This window comes from Balaenoptera ricei, chromosome 10, assembly GCF_028023285.1.
Source record: "Balaenoptera ricei isolate mBalRic1 chromosome 10, mBalRic1.hap2, whole genome shotgun sequence".
Classification (NCBI taxonomy): Eukaryota; Metazoa; Chordata; class Mammalia; order Artiodactyla; family Balaenopteridae; genus Balaenoptera; species Balaenoptera ricei.
The window spans coordinates 52,253,286-52,269,424 of NC_082648.1; the positions used below are offsets into that span (position 1 = coordinate 52,253,286).

The window sequence follows — 16,139 nt, forward strand, 5'->3', positions numbered from 1 at the left end:
TAATTCAAGGTATAGTTAACACTGAGAAAAATTTTTAGTTAACTTTTTTATTTCCTGAGAAGTGTTTACTTCTCTGTAGTTCTAAAGACTATAGGTTACTACTTCTGTGCTGTAATGGATGTTAAAGATATCAAACAATTGAGGAGTCTCAAATGGAATGAGATACTGAATTCTCAGATATCTCTGCATATTCAGAAAATATAAAAGGTTGCTATAAAAATCAGAACCCTTAATTAGGATCGACTAATCTGATTAAGCAGTACTTAGCATAGATTTTAACCAACTTTAGTTTTCTTAGATTTATTTTCCAAGGAAAGTTTATTTACATTGAAGAATAAGTCTTTGCTTTACATCTCCCCTTCTTTTAAGCATCCTCCTTTAATGTTTATTTTTCTTTGTTTTCACTGCTGTCATGAATGCTGACATAAGTGGGAATGCTATGCCAGGTAATGTCAGCATCGATGCAAATATACAGATCATTATCTCAACATTGCCTTTTTAAAACTGCAAATGAGAGATAGCAAGCAACATAAAGTTTTTCATTTAGAAGGCCAGGTGCCTTAATCTTACATTTGACTGCCATATATTACAAACTTTTTATTATCCCAGCTTACAATAAATATGCTTGAAATTGAGAAGGCTTGTGTTACACAAGAATTACATAAACAGAGAATCTGCTATTTTAATAAATATTTGAAACAAGGAGCTCAATGAAGTTGTGATATTTTAAAATTGTATATTTAACCCCTAACTGAAAACCATAACAGTTACATCCACCTATGACTGCTTTCATCTACTGTCAGTATGCATAGAGAATTTTTACATAGATAATCATTATGTATGATTTGTGTTCTTCTTTCCTCACAGTTTCCCTCATCCTTTTCATATCTACATAGTCTTATTACTAAAAGGTCTCTAATTTAAGTAGCAGTGAGTAAATATACTTTGGAATTTTTTTTCTGACATTAAAAGGTAATTTATCTGTTGATTTTTTTCAGTATATTATATTTTATCAGTACATATACCTGTGATATTTTGCAAACATCTATAGAATATATCATATAACATATTCTTAATAAAGAAATAATTATGTAAGAATCACTAGGGGAGATAAAAAGATGGGTAATATTATTCACCTGCAATCTATATGTTAATACAAGAAATATATTTGAAAAGTATGTTTGTGCCATTCGTTCTGTTTAGCTTACCTGCTCCTCCATTTACTTTTTGTAGTTCTTTGCCAGAAATTTTCCCTTCCAGGTGACATACTTCCTGAGGTCAGGATCAATGTCTTATTCTCCCTTATATTGCTAGTAGTTAGCACATTACATGGGAAATAAATAGTAAGCCCTCCTTAAATGTAAGCTAATAAGTGAGTCACTCCAAAATGCAAGTAAGTCTCTGAGTTCTGCCTCTAGTATATTTTTCTACCTTTCTTTAACTTTTCATGTTATGATTATTTGAGTACATGAATTTTGTCATATTTAGTTCATGTCAGCCAGTTAATAGAGTAATGAAGGAGACAGACCCTAAACAGAGAATTCTGAGGCTGTATGGTAAATGCCAAGATGGAAGTATAGACAGGCTTGTTACAAGAACATTGGGAAGGCTCCTAACCCAACCTGGGAATCTGAAGCTGAGTGTTGATGCTTGAAAAGGAGTTAGCCAGGCAAATAAGGTGTAGAAGCTATAAGTAAGGGAAGTTACTTAAATACATGAGGTATAAAACAGTTCGGTCTATTTGGATACACTATCCAACTATTGCCATTGTGTAACTTCCTGAGCAGCTTGATGGAAAGAGTTTGAATCAGGAAGGCGACACATTCATATTAATATTTTTAAACTCTGTACATTACTCTGACAGCAGTGTGAAAGTTGTATTTCAATGTATCATCAGTAAGACAGAGGTCTGTTGGTAGACTATTCCTATAATCCGGGATAGAAGATACAGGGGGCTGTACTTAATGCCTTGCTCACAAACTGACGTAATGGGTCAGAGAGATTTCTCTGCCATATAATGTGTTCTTATTTATTGTTTTCCCCCCTTTTAAAAAAAAGTTAAACAGTTTTAATTTGTATCCTGCCTTTTATAATATTATATCATATATACTTTTTTTGATGCCATCTTTTCTAATTTTTTAAATTGTTCCATATTTCATCAAGTGATTGTAGTTTATTTAACAATTCCTTTATGTTAGGCATGTTTCAATATTTAGAATTATTTCTTTAACGTACATTTCTAGAAATTATTAAATTAAAGGGCATGAACATGTTCTTAGAATTTGTCATCATACCACTTTCTGAAAAGATAAAAGTTTATGCCTTTACTGACAATATGTGAGTATATTTTTATAGCATCTTTGCCAGATTATTATTTTAAAAAATCTTTTTGGTAATTGAACAAGCAATGGCTTCTCATTTTAATTGACATTTCTTTTTAATGTTGAACATTTTTCTCTGAATTATTAAATTATTTTATGTTTACTTTTTTTGGAGTTCTTGTGTTTTCTTTATCAAATTGAGCTATTTATATAGCAAAAATATTAACTTCTCATCATGTTTATATCATATTTTCTGCATCATTTACCTTTTAATTTTTTATCTAGATGCTTTTAATTTTTACATAATTTAACTAATTTTTCTTATTTGTTGCTCTCCATTTAGGCAGTCCTTCTCCTTCCACGTAGTTGATAATCATTTTCATTGTCTTCTAGTTTTTCTATGGTTTGATTTTTTTCTTAATAATATATGGGGTGACATGAGGACCTAGATTTTTTTTCTTTTGCAAAATTACTAACCAATTGTACCAACATCATTCTTCCTTTTCCTGTAATGTACTTTTAAGATGAAGCTGCTCATACTTTTATTTGTCCTCATATTGAATCATTTAAAATATTTTCAGACATTTTGAACCATTAAAATTTTTTTAATGTTAGAAATATCAGTCTTTCCCATAACTAGATTTTAAGGGTTTTGAGGGTAGCAATCATGTCTGCATCACATTTTCTTTCTTTCACAAGAATTATAATTGGTTATTTAATGACTGTTAAAATTTATAATAAAACTTTTATTAACCCCTATTAGTGTGATTCATAGTGGGGTATCCTAGTTTAATTCTTTTTTTCCAGGATAAAAACTGCAATTTTGCAGTGAAACTGCTCAGAGCAAGGAAACCCCTAGGATATGGGGACCTGCTGGACCTCTTTCAGGTGTGTGAAAGTGCATCATTTGATCTCACAGTTATAAAATTTGGAAATAAAATATATTTATCAAACACACAGTGTTATTCTGTTAAAGGAGTTGTGCTTCTTAAGGGACTTAGGTAGAAAATAAACTTTTTCTTTTCTCCCCATCCCCCGCCCACCCGCCAAGTTTTGATTAAAAAGAGTTGACCTTTTCCTCTTTTTTCCATGGAATGATTTTTTAAAAAATGGTTAAGGCAAGATGTCTTTATAATGCTGCACAGCCTTTTCCTCAATGTGGTTTCTAAACTCTAAACCTGTGGGAAGCTTTTTATGTAAAGCCACCCTTAAATGCATGTAATTAAAATTATTGTTTATAAAGAGAAAGCAGCAATTGCTCAATTAGAAGAGTAGAATTAATTTCTGCTTCTTAGGACCATTATGACATTTAACAGAAGAGAAAAATAATTAGAAACTTTTAAAAAATGATCTTTGTATTACTTCATTGTGATCTAGATATGGTAGATATGTTTCCGTTTTTCACATTATGTTTCAAAAAATACAGTAGATCAATAGGTTTTATTTTTTGGTTGTTCTTGATCATCTATTCTGGATAACAGAAATTTCCTTTGACCATTATATTCTCATATAAACTGGGAGAAAAAAAAGTAGGAAGGGTACCTTTGACTTACATTAAAATAGAGTTAAAAATTACTTTTATTATTAGCTTAACTCAGCTTGATAGATCTGGATAACTGTGACTGACATGTATACAATATTTCAGTGTAACTCACCTTATTTTATTCATTCTAAGATACACAGTTTTTTCACGTGTTAATATTCCCCAAATTGGTATGCACTTTACAATTAATGGTATCTTAGAATCACTGTGGGCCAGGTAGTGTTGTAGTTGTCTTTTTCAGTGCATGTGTGAACTTGTTCATACTATCACATCAGTTGAGTTAACGTGCATTGTTGGTATTGCGTAAGTTTCATTGCTATTTGAAATGTCACCCTAGTTGTTGTGCAAAAACTTCCTGTTAACATCTTATGGTAAGGTCAAAAAAAGCACTACCATCAAAGCGTGCAGAATGGGTGTCATTGGCTTAGAAGAATATCTCAGAGACAATAGTGAAGTACTCTCCATCAATGAGGCATCCCAAACAAACAATCCAATTAAAGATTGGACAGAAGATCTAAATAGACATTTTTTACAAAGAAGATATACAGATGGCCAACAGGTACATGAAAAGATGCTCAACATCATTAATCATCAGGGATATGCAAATCAAAACCACAATGAGGATATCACCTTACGCCTGTTAGAATGGCTATTATCAAAAAGATAAGAAATAACAATGGCCTTCTTGGCCTAGAGTATGAAATAGTGAGGAAAAGGTATAAGTGATTAGAATTCATCGTATCATAGTTTAATTGGCAAAGGTAATTGGCACTGATTTTCTTTCTGGCGATATGGGTGTGTCTTAAAATCATTGTTATCAGAGCCTCTATGAAAGTACATTGTTTTTTCTCCATTCATCTGAAGACTTCAGGCAATTGGTTTCTCTTAGACACTTTTGACTCTTTTAATTTCCATTTGCATCAAATGCTGTTTACCTTAAAGAGTGGCAGCATAATGTTGTGGGAAGAATAGTGAACCAGGGATTAGAAGACATTTTCAGTTTCTGGTTTTACCACCTACTTATTGTGTTACTTCGTCCAAATCATACCCTGTAAACTCTATATGAGTATTGTGATACTCAAATGAGAAACACATGTTAATGTAATAAAAATTATAAGTGCCACTTGTTAGTATTGAAAACTTATATTTGCCTGAACAAGATTTAATAATTTGGAATGTTCTGCAGAGTTAGGGAAGGCCTCATACTTCAGTGATTCTGGCAGAATTGAATATAGCAGGATATTTACTGCTTCAGAATAGTATTTTTTGAGCTTTATTGTCATCTTTTAATCACTCATGTAAATGTTTTGTGACATTGTTATGGAAATTTTATGTCTCTGGTTTTGATTCAAAACCTTTATGCACAAGAAAACAAGGAAGTAAGGCAAGGGAGCTTTTTTGAAAACACTGTTCTTTGCCAGTCATATTTGCCTTCTCTTAGCTGTGCTAAATCAGTGATTTATACTGGCATACTGAGGGACTTTGCAGAGCATGCTGTAGTAAATAGTGGTCTTTATTTGCCATACCATACAGGGAGCTTTGGGAGAAGAAAGAAGGGGATTTAAATGATAAAATTAATGTTAACACTAGTTTTACACTTTTAAAGGTGATTCTGGATGACTTTCTCACAATTTCTTTTGAAAAACATGTTAAAACTCAGATTTCTGTGTCTTTATTACAATTCTTAACTTCAAAAAATAATTGATGGATGTAGTACATTTGAAAACAAATACCAAACACGTAAGTTTAAAGTTCTCTTGACTTGGAATTTTATGTTATTTATTCAAATTCCCTGAGGATGACAAACCTGTCTTGTTCATCTTTGTGTAGCCATTCAGTAAGTGTGTATTGATTGAATTTCATTTTGTAAATTTAATAATGTATAATTCAGTTTGTGCATTTTCTAATCTTTTACATTCTTGTTGCCATTTTAAAACTTCTGAAAGTATTGGCTTGGTAGAAGGAGTTATTTTAAGATTTGGAATTACAGCACGTGCATCCAATTAGTTTAAAGCAATATTTCAGTAATAAGAGGAGTAATGTTATTGTTTTTAATGAGTTTACTTCTTGAAGAAGAAATTAGAGCCAATGAATTCAAGGCATATAATAAAATTCTAGGGAGTTTCTGAATATTCATTCAGAAATGTGGTGGGGTTGATGTATATACTATTTTTAATTACTTTTCTGCTCTAGAATATGAATTCTTATTCCTGTTTTTCCTTCTGCACTATTGAAGAAATAGAGTCTTTCTCTGAGGCAGGATAGAACTTCTGAGAAATTGCCATTAAAGAGTCTATAGAAGAAGATGGAGGAGAACCAAAGGAGTGTCAGGAGAAAGGCATGGGAGAGCTGAACTTAAGGGGGAGTAGTTCAGATACAAAGTCTGTAGTATTTATGTGAAGTATTTTAACTCTTACTGCTTGATTTTTATTTTGGTATTAATTTTACATTAGTGATTTTTTATTAAGATTGTCATTACTGGTTGTAATTATATAAAAATATTCTTATTTATGAATTATATTTAAAATTTTATTTTATATGTGTTCCAAATAAAGCATTGAAAGAGAACAGCTCAGAGGTTGTTCAGCCTTTTCTAATGGGTTGTGGAACCAAGGAACCGAAGATCACTCAGCTATGTTTAGCCGCCATTCAGAGGCTCATGTCCCATGAGGTTGTGTCTGAGGTAATGTGAAGATTTTATCTGAACTGTGCACTTACAAATCAAATCATGAGTTTTCATAAGGAGAGAATAAAACATACCTGATATTTTAATGTACAACAGTGCTTGAAGGACATTGGCTTAATTTTAAAAGGTTACCAAATTGTCTCATTATTAAATGCTCAGAATAAAGAACGAAGTACATTTTGTCAAGTCATTTGTAATCTAAGAATTTGTAGTTCACTAATATAGATGAAATCTTAAGAACCAAGCATGTTTTCAATATCACTGACAGAGAATATTATTCATAAATTATTTTTTAAAAGGTAGGAGAGAAAATCATGACTGTTTGCTAGATTATCTGAAGTGATAATTTGTTGTTTGTTAACTTAAGTGTATTGTTTGTATCTGACCTTATGACGGTAAAATAAGGAGAAACATTTCATCACTATGAATCTGCATCACTTTTCTTATTTAGGGACCCAAACACCTATATTTTATTTGTTGACAATAATTAAAATAATTGTTTTACAGACTGCAGCTGGAAATATAATTAACATGCTTTGGCAGCTAATGGAAAATAGTCTTGAAGAACTTAAGCTGCTTCAAACAGTTCTTGTTCTTTTAACAACCAATACAGTAGTTCATGACGAGGCACTCTCAAAGGTAGGAAGCCTGTTTTTCAAAGTTCGTAAGTGCTTTGAAACAGTATTTGAATAAGCTGACTGAAAGAGAAAAGCCTGGTGCTGTTTGAACAGCACCTTTCCTGTAGCTATTGCGATAATGCACATTGCATGTTAAAAGCCATCGGTGCTTTGTTTTTCACAGGTTAGAAGTGAAATCAGGTTAGGGTGATGAAGCAGAGCCCCTTGGATATAGCTGACAGGCTTAGTTATGAATAAGATGTGGAAAAAGAAAAGTAGCAGAAGAAAAGGAATAGAGAAAGAGGAAAAGAAAAAAAAATGTGTTTTGAGGTATCAGTGTTCTCCACAATTACCTGGGGTATTCCTGATAGCTCTCCCTTTCCCCCTTTTAAAAATAATTTCACATATATATATGTTATGTAAGCCAGATAGTTTAAATCTGTCCCTTAAGTATCTGGAAGAATGTCCTTTTGGCATTGATACATTGATACTAGGTAAGGCTGCATGTATGATAGCTATTTCTCATTCCTTTCTTATTCCCACCCTCTTTAGGAACATATAACAGCTGTTCTATTATTTGTTTCACTCTTTAAAAAGTTTTTTAAAATTAAGAAATATTTCTAGGGCTTCCCTGGTGGCGCAGTGGTTGAGAATCTGCCTGCCAATGCAGGGGACACGGGTTCGAGCCCTAGTCTGGGAAGATCCCACATGCCGCGGAGCAACTGGGCCCGTGAGCCACAATTACTGAGCCTGCGCATCTGGAGCCTGTGCTCTGCAACAAGAGAGGCCGCGATAGTGAGAGGCCCACGCACCGTGATGAAGAGTGGCCCCCGCTTGCCACAACTAGAGAAAGCCCTCGCACAGAAACGAAGACCCAACACAGCCATAAAATAAAAAATTAATTAATTAATTAATTTAAAAAAATTTGAAAAAAAAAAAAAAAAAAAAAAAAAGAAATATTTCTAAAGAACAGACAGTACAGCGAGTAATATAAAAAACAGTCTTTACTTAATGGTTTACTATTTAGGGAAATTGTTGGAGTTTCAGTAATAGTTGTATTATAATTTGTATGCCTTTAAGAATGGTTGACTTGTAAAGTAGCAAAGTATACCATCACAGTATACTGTATAGAGACTATATCTCTCTTCTAGTTATTCACTTGATGTTCTTAGGATATAATGAGATTTTACTTAATTGCAAATAGCTTATTCTTTTACCCCATACCTGCTTTATAAAATATTTAATGTCTTTTTATATATATGTTTGTTCTATGTAGTTCCTCTTGGTTTCTAGCTATCAAATTATTGTTCTGATACATATATTTAAAATTTTATAAAAGGTTATCATTTGACCTACCCAAGCAATAAGAACTGATTATAGTTTTATAAATAAATATAGGATTTATTTTGGTTAATTTGGAAATATAATATTTGGGGATGAAAAATGAAGTATGAAGAAATAATATAAAATTGGGTAATAGGAAAGCTTCTCTATAACATGTACTTTTCTTTTATGTTGAAATTTTAAAAGTGTTAGTGGTATCAAAGGCTTGTTTTCTTTTAAATGTTTAATATAATTAATATGATAAGGCATAGCATTTAAAAATACCATTATTATGTTTTCCTCCAAGAATGGCTTCTTTTAAAACTGTAAAACTTCTAGAAGAACACATAGGAGAAAATTTTTGTGACCTTGGGGTAGGTAGAGACTTCTTAAGTAGGGCACAAATCCATGAACCATAAAAGAAGCCACAGAATGGGGGGAAATATTCACAAATATCTGACAAAGGACTTTTATCTAGAATTTATTAAAAACACTCTTACAACTCATTTATAAGACAACCCAATAAAAAATGGACAAATGATTTCAACAGACACTTTACAAAATAATCTATTCAACTGACTAATGAATACATGGAAAGTGCCTCAGAATCTTTAGTTATGAGGGAAAAGCAAATTAAAACCACAAGGAGATATTATTACACACCCATTAGAATAGTTAAGATTTAAAAAGACTGACCATATCAAGTGTTGTTGAGAATATGGAATAATTTTGAACTCACACATACTGCTGGCAGGAATATAAAATTGTAAAGCAACTTTGGAAAACAGTTTCTTTAAAATTTTAACTTATACTTACTATGTGATCTGTCCATTTCACTCTTAGGTGTTTACTTACCCAGGTAAATGAAAATACATGTCCTCATTGAGATTTGTATGTGAATGTTCACAGCAGCTTTATGTACAGTAGCCAAAAACTGAAACAACCCAAATGTCTATCAGGAGGTGAATGGATAATTAGAATGTGGTATACTCATACCATGGAATAAAAAAGTACAAATTACTGTTACAAAGAAAAACGTGGATGAATTTCACAAATATTACAAGTGAAAGAAACCAGACAGAAAAGAGCACATACTGAATGATTCTATTTGTATAGAAAATACCAGCTAATCTATAGTGATAAAAGCAGATTGGTGGTTACCTGGGGCCAAGGGTGGAGGAAAAAATGGACTGCAAGAGCACAAGGAAACTTTTAGGATGGTGGAAATGCCTTATACTTGATTGTGGCAGTAGTTCCATAGGTGAATATAACTGTCAGAACTCATAAAATTATATACTTTAAAGGGATACAGTTATTGTATATAAATTATACCTTAATAAAGTTGATTTTAAAAGAAAAAATGATTCATTTATATGCTTAGCAAGTTTATATAGTATTTCTCCAAGTGATTTAGTGATACAACAAAGTTTGAGTACTTGCTATTTGCAAAAAAAAAAGTCGTTCTGGGAAAACAAAAGCACAACACATTATTATGTACATGTTAAAAGAACCAGATTGTGAAAGGGGTATTTCACATTACCTTGGTTAATCTTATGTGTCTATGTATTTACTGAGAGTTTGAATTATTTCAAAATCCTGCGCTTTTTGTAGTTTTATTATATAAAAGAGTGAGACTTTTAGTGTAGGTGATTGAAGCAGCGAAACAAATTATTTAATTTTGGGTTACATCAGATAAAATAAAGATAATAACCGTGTTCCTCAATCTTATTTCACACTAAATGGAAATTGTTTTTTTAGGCAATTGTTCTCTGTTTTCGACTACACTTCACAAAAGATAATATTACAAATAATACAGCTGCTGCTACAGTGCGACAAGTTGTTACTGTTGTTTTTGAGAGGATGGTTGCTGAAGATGAACGACACAGAGGTAAAGTGAAAAAAGTTGTTTCCTTTTGACAGTGGGTGGCTCTAACATACATGCTTTTCTCTTTTATTGATTGTCAGCCATTCCCCTATGAACTTAGGCTACCTAAAAAGTAGAATACTTTAAAAAGTATGTTTATTTTAACTTCATTATTATTGATAATGGCAATTCAAAAGATAAATCCCCCATAATTTTATCACCCTAAGAAGTGGACTCTATTTTCCATGTTTATTTCTAACATATTCATAATTTCATATTGAAGATGATAATTTCACATTTCACACCAGATGTTGCATTATAAGTATTTTTAGCCAAACATTACATTGTATGAATTTTTCATGTTATTTTTTTTATTTTTGTAATTGAAATTTTAATGGTTGCATTATATTTTGTGGCTATTCTATAATTTAATGAACTGCTTATGTTCAATAGTTTAGTATTGTTTTGAGTGTCTTCCTACATATATATTTCCATCTGAATTATTTCTTTAGGGTAAAGTCCCAAGAGTGAGCTTCCCTCATGTGAATCTTTGTCTCTGCCAGTTAACATGTATTAATCAAGAATATTTATATTATGTAAAGTTTAATATTTTCATATTTTCATCAAATACTTGTAATTTTTAGCATCTTTTTCTTTGTGATTTACAACATTTCCTAAAAACTTAGAAACATGTCCTGTCACAGAGCTTACAGATACTATGTTTCTGTTATAATTTTTATAATTTGATAACTTTTAACATTTTTTTCATTTGTTACCCTTATTGGATGAAAAGTAAATTTTTTCCCGTGATCAGTTGAAAAGATCATAAGGTGCTACCAAGAGCAACCTCTCTGTTTTATGGAGTCAAGAAACAAAAGATTAAACTTTTTTTTCCCTTTAGGTAGTTTTTTCTTTCCCCTTAAACTCTTCATATTAGCAATCTTTCATATCATTTGGTGTTTTTTTGGTAATACTGGTAAAAAACGGCAATACTAGTAAGTAATGATAATGCTGCCTACTCTAATAATTGCTTCACTTTTCCTGAAATTAACCATTGGTCAGATTTTTCACATTCAGTTTCAGACATTTAATCTGTTGGTTTATTAGAATATTCCCACTGACTTTGGTCTCACTTTTCCTAGGGGAAATGCAGGTGGAATTCTAGCAGTTTGGAATATTAAGGAATTAAACTTAAGGGATAAAAGAGGGCAGTTCTCCAGTTTGAATGTCTTGTATATTCATAATCTCAATATAAGTTCTGGATTGGTAGTTTTGGCTGTGTGTCTCTAAAGACTAATATCTCATTTAATACTTTCTAATAAGGTAGAAAATACTTAGAAACTCTTTCTTTTCAAGTAGTCATTGAATCAACATTTATTCAAAACAGACTGTCATAACTTACAGGGAATGATATCTTCTTAGTATTCAAAGAAATTGGGAAGCCCCAGTCTAGTTGACTCTTAGCTATTCAATACCTGTGACTGACATAGTACTTGTGGCAGATCAAGCAGCTAATTCTTTTGAAGATGGAGAGATGATAGAGAAATTAACCATGTGATAAATATTTATATGTTTGATATTTAATGGTACATTCAAAGATCATGTGGATTTTAAATCCATGAAATAAAGAGACTGGAGAAAGGGGTACTGAGAAAACCAAATGTATGTGTAAAGATACTAAGTTTATTAAAATGAATGTAAGATAATGAAGAGTGATTTTTATGGCATTTTGTATAAAAATGGGATTCCCAATTTTTCTTTCCATTTTGGAGGCATGGTTCTGAAGTTATTAAGTTTATAATTCTATAAATAAGTATTTATTTTAAACATACCTTTTAGACAGTATATATGATTTATTAAAGGTCATTATGAACTCCTAAAACCCCTCTAATTTTGATTGCAGATGTTGTAGAACAACCAGTACTAGTCCAAGGAAATAGTAACAGAAGATCTGTCAGTACCCTCAAACCTTGTGCTAAAGATGCATATATGCTTTTCCAGGTATTTCAGTTGATAAGAATAATTTTTATTATACAATATAGTTTTGTATGAATTTTTGATTTTGGAATTTTATATCTGATTCAGTTTTTTAAGTGTCATTTTTTTTTAATTGTCCAATTATAAAGTGTCAAAAGAGGTACAGGTTTCCCCCACTATCTGACAGTAGCACATTTCTGTGAAACCTTTCATAAGCCAAAGTGGCCTAAAGTGAAAAAGCAATTACCTTAGTACACAATTACCTAACGAATGCACAAAATAGATCGAGATAAAGCACAGATGCTCACACAGTTCAAAGCTATGGCAGCTTGATGCTGAGATGCTGAGTGTGGTTCCCGGGGAAAGAGCTTGGCGGTACCACTCGCGCTGCCTGGGGTGTGTGCTGCCTCTACTATGGGCTCGCGGCAAAGCAAGTGCTGACACGATTTTCACTTTTGCCTTTTTTTTTTCCTGAAAAAGTGAAAATCCTCTTCAGATTTCTTCTGGTTAGAGAAAACAGGTGCTAACTTAGGTCTTCTGTAAAAGCTAAGTGGTAAAGCGAACTTTTGAAAAGCCCGTGATACCTGTATTTAAAAAAATTCTAAAACATTAAAGAGCATCTATAGCTAATTAACACGATAAAATGTTATGTTTCACTTTAAGGAAATAAAATGAATTAAACCCTGAACTAGATATATTAGGGATGACTAGTCATATAAAATACTTCCTTTAATAGGAAAATTAAAGTACTAAACTTCTGTTCTACCTAATGTAATTTGATATGCAAATACCTGATTTTTACATTACTTGTCATGAATAAAATAAGATTAACCTGCACTGAAAATTTTATTAATTTTGATTAAAAGGTTAAGTGGTTTTTCATTAAAACCGTGTTAGAATAACAATTTATCTGTGCAGTCTATATATTTAGTTTACTTATATAATCAACTATACAATTAATCAAAATTTGAATTACCAGTACTTAGTTTCTAAGGAGTAAAACCTATTATTTAAGAAGAGATACTTTAAAAAAAATTTTATGAACTATAAAATGAAAGGACATTTCATTCCAGCATGTGAAATATTTTATTTATTTTTTATTCATTGTTTGATTTATTTTCCCAGGACCTTTGTCAGTTGGTTAATGCTGATGCCCCTTACTGGCTAGTAGGCATGACAGAAATGACCCGAACATTTGGCCTCGAATTACTTGAGTCAGTCTTGAATGATTTTCCACAAGTCTTTTTACAAGTAAGCCATTTGTAGTATCTTGCAACAAAATTAATCTTTAATTTTTTCACAGATATTTTTCAAGAGAGTTAACGTATTTTTCCCCCACATTAAAAGATGCAAAAAATTATAACCTCAGACTTTAGACATATAATAATTTGCTGATATCTTAACTTTTGTTGTGCCCAAGCAGTTTGAAATTTTAACATTAGAAGGAATTCCTAGAGTGTCTAGTCAAGCATTTCCCAATCTAAGGGTGTACAGAGGAATGTGGTACGTGAGCTATTTTTATAATATTTAAAAGCCTTAAAAAATTGTTACTAATTTTTTTACTTGTTTATATGCTGCTTTGTGCTTTAACATAATTTAAATGGAAAAAAGAAGTCGTCAATGCTTAATAAATTTAATGTGCTATACAGAATATTTCAAAACAGAAGGTTAATAGGGGAAAAAGTGAGAAAGAATTCAAACTTTTCATTTTATTTGTAAGAAGCTAAAGTCCAAAAGTGATTCAGTGATTTACATGGGGTTCTTTAGTTATTAGCAGATCTTGAACAAAAATTTAGAACTTTTAACTACTACTCTAGCTCCTTTCCCTACCATGCTGCCCCTCCCTAAGTCATCTATTTTATCCTTGCTCTTACCTACAAAATGTGTGAATCAAGTGCAAAAAAAGTAGAAGGTCCTTTAGCCCAAGAGTTGGGACTGAAACTTTTACTACATGGTTCATAATTTTTGGTCCATGTTAGACAACTGTTCAGTGCTTTCAATGATAATGAACAATATTAACTGATGATTCCCTTTCTTGTATTAGTATAGGATAAGTTTAGATACAACTCGACTAATCATCTTGTATAAACTGATAGTTGTAACAGCTACCACTTTGGACTGCCTACTCCATGCTATGACTTTGCTAAATTCCTTATATATCATACTCTCTTTAAGCTGCACAAATGCCTGAGAAGTACCAATTATTCCTACTTTACACAGGAGGAAGCTAAGACTTTAAGAGGGTTAAATAGTTTGTCTAAGGTTTCATAGTTTGTAAGTGCCCTCACCCTTTAGCCACACTGTCATTCTTGTTGTTCCTAAATGACCCAGGTGGACTCCTGCTCCTAGGCCTTTGTACTTCCTGCTTCCTGAACCCGGAATGCTTTTCTCCCATATGGCTTGTTCTCTCACTCTTTTGAGGTCTTTACTCAATGGTCAACCTACCAGATAAACCTTCCCCACCACTGTGTAAAATGGCAGCTTTTTTTCATGGCAGCACCCTTGTCTTTCTTACTCCTTGTTATTTTTCTTTATATCACTTATTTCCTCCTGACATACGTATTTGTACATTAGTTGATCTTCTCACTTCCCCTACAGGAAAGTAAGCTCTATGAGGCAGGGACTTAGTTCACTGTTGTATAGGTGCCTATAGCGGTGCCTGGCATATGACAGGTGTTCAATAAATATTTAAATGAATGAGTGAATGAATTTGTAAATGAATTTGAATTTGACGAGATCGGGCACATTCAGGGTGGTATGGCCATAGACAATGAATTTGAATTTGAAATGTCTATAGTTTGGATTATGTTTTTTAATTTTGTAGGAAAAGATTTGAAAAAATGTTTCCAGATTTATTGTGCCCATAATAAATCTATTCTACTTTATTCTTCCTGCTATAATGCAGAGGAAAAAAAAGAATTATTCTGTGTAAGATCCTAAAATTTATACCTACAAAGTTTTCTTCAAGAGATAAATATTTGCTTTCATTCACTCATTATTCACTCATCCAATCAAAGTTTACCAATCCCTTACAATATGCTAGTTCATGTGTTCAGTGCCAAGGATACAGAATTTAAGTAAGACAGGTAAAATTCCTGCCCTTATGGCACTTACCAATCTAATTGGAAGAAAAACATTGACTGAATGATAAGCCATGATGAGTGCTGTGAGGGAAAAGTATAAAAAGTGCTATGGAAATGAGTAACATAGGTACCAAACCTGGTGGAGAGTTGGTGATGAATGAAGGCTATGAAGCTTTCCCCTGAAAGATAAAGAGTAGTTAGTTGGGGGAAATAGGTAGTATAGGAAAAGAATATTCCAGAGCAGTGACTCTAAGAAAGGATCTCTCTTCTCTTTTAGAAAATGAGCTCTATAAGGGCAGGGACAAAATCGAACTTAACCTTGAATTCCTTTACCTAGCACAGTGCTCGGTACATATTAAAGAGTCAGCAAGTAAATGCTGAATAAATCATTGAAATGTGAGGAAAAAAAGCAGTCTTTTACCTTCTTCAAAATAAAATCAGTGAGTTATAGGACTAATTATACTTTATTAGTCAAAGATGACTTTTGGCCTTCTGGCTTGAGCAGTGTGTTGCTTGCTACTAAGGTGGATTACTCTATGGGCAGAACTTTTGCTGGAAAGGATAGTTTATTCAGTTTTGAACTTACTCATTTTGAGATACCTGAGTGTACACAAAATGGCAGTTTAATTTATGCATCGTGAGCTCAGAAGTAAGGTTTTGGGTTAAAGTTATAAATTTAAACTTCACTGGCATATAGTTGCTAATTGAAGATATGGGAGTGAATG

General features: G+C 32.2%; 1 protein-coding gene across 3 annotated transcripts in view; it reads left to right on the forward strand.

The window, feature by feature from the left end:
• The window catches only part of MON2 (MON2 homolog, regulator of endosome-to-Golgi trafficking), a 126,676-nt gene that overhangs the window by 17,167 nt on the left and 93,370 nt on the right, over window positions 1-16,139 (forward strand). For 2 of the 3 annotated variants that reach the window (XM_059936395.1, XM_059936396.1), the window contains exons 3-7: window positions 6,420-6,547; window positions 7,058-7,189; window positions 10,249-10,378; window positions 12,258-12,355; window positions 13,457-13,582. In XM_059936395.1, coding sequence (XP_059792378.1) covers window positions 6,420-6,547; window positions 7,058-7,189; window positions 10,249-10,378; window positions 12,258-12,355; window positions 13,457-13,582 — 614 coding nt within the window. Of the gene's footprint in view, window positions 1-3,157; window positions 3,210-6,419; window positions 6,548-7,057; window positions 7,190-10,248; window positions 10,379-12,257; window positions 12,356-13,456; window positions 13,583-16,139 lie in introns of those variants that run through there. The other variant, XM_059936397.1, reaches the window with a different exon arrangement.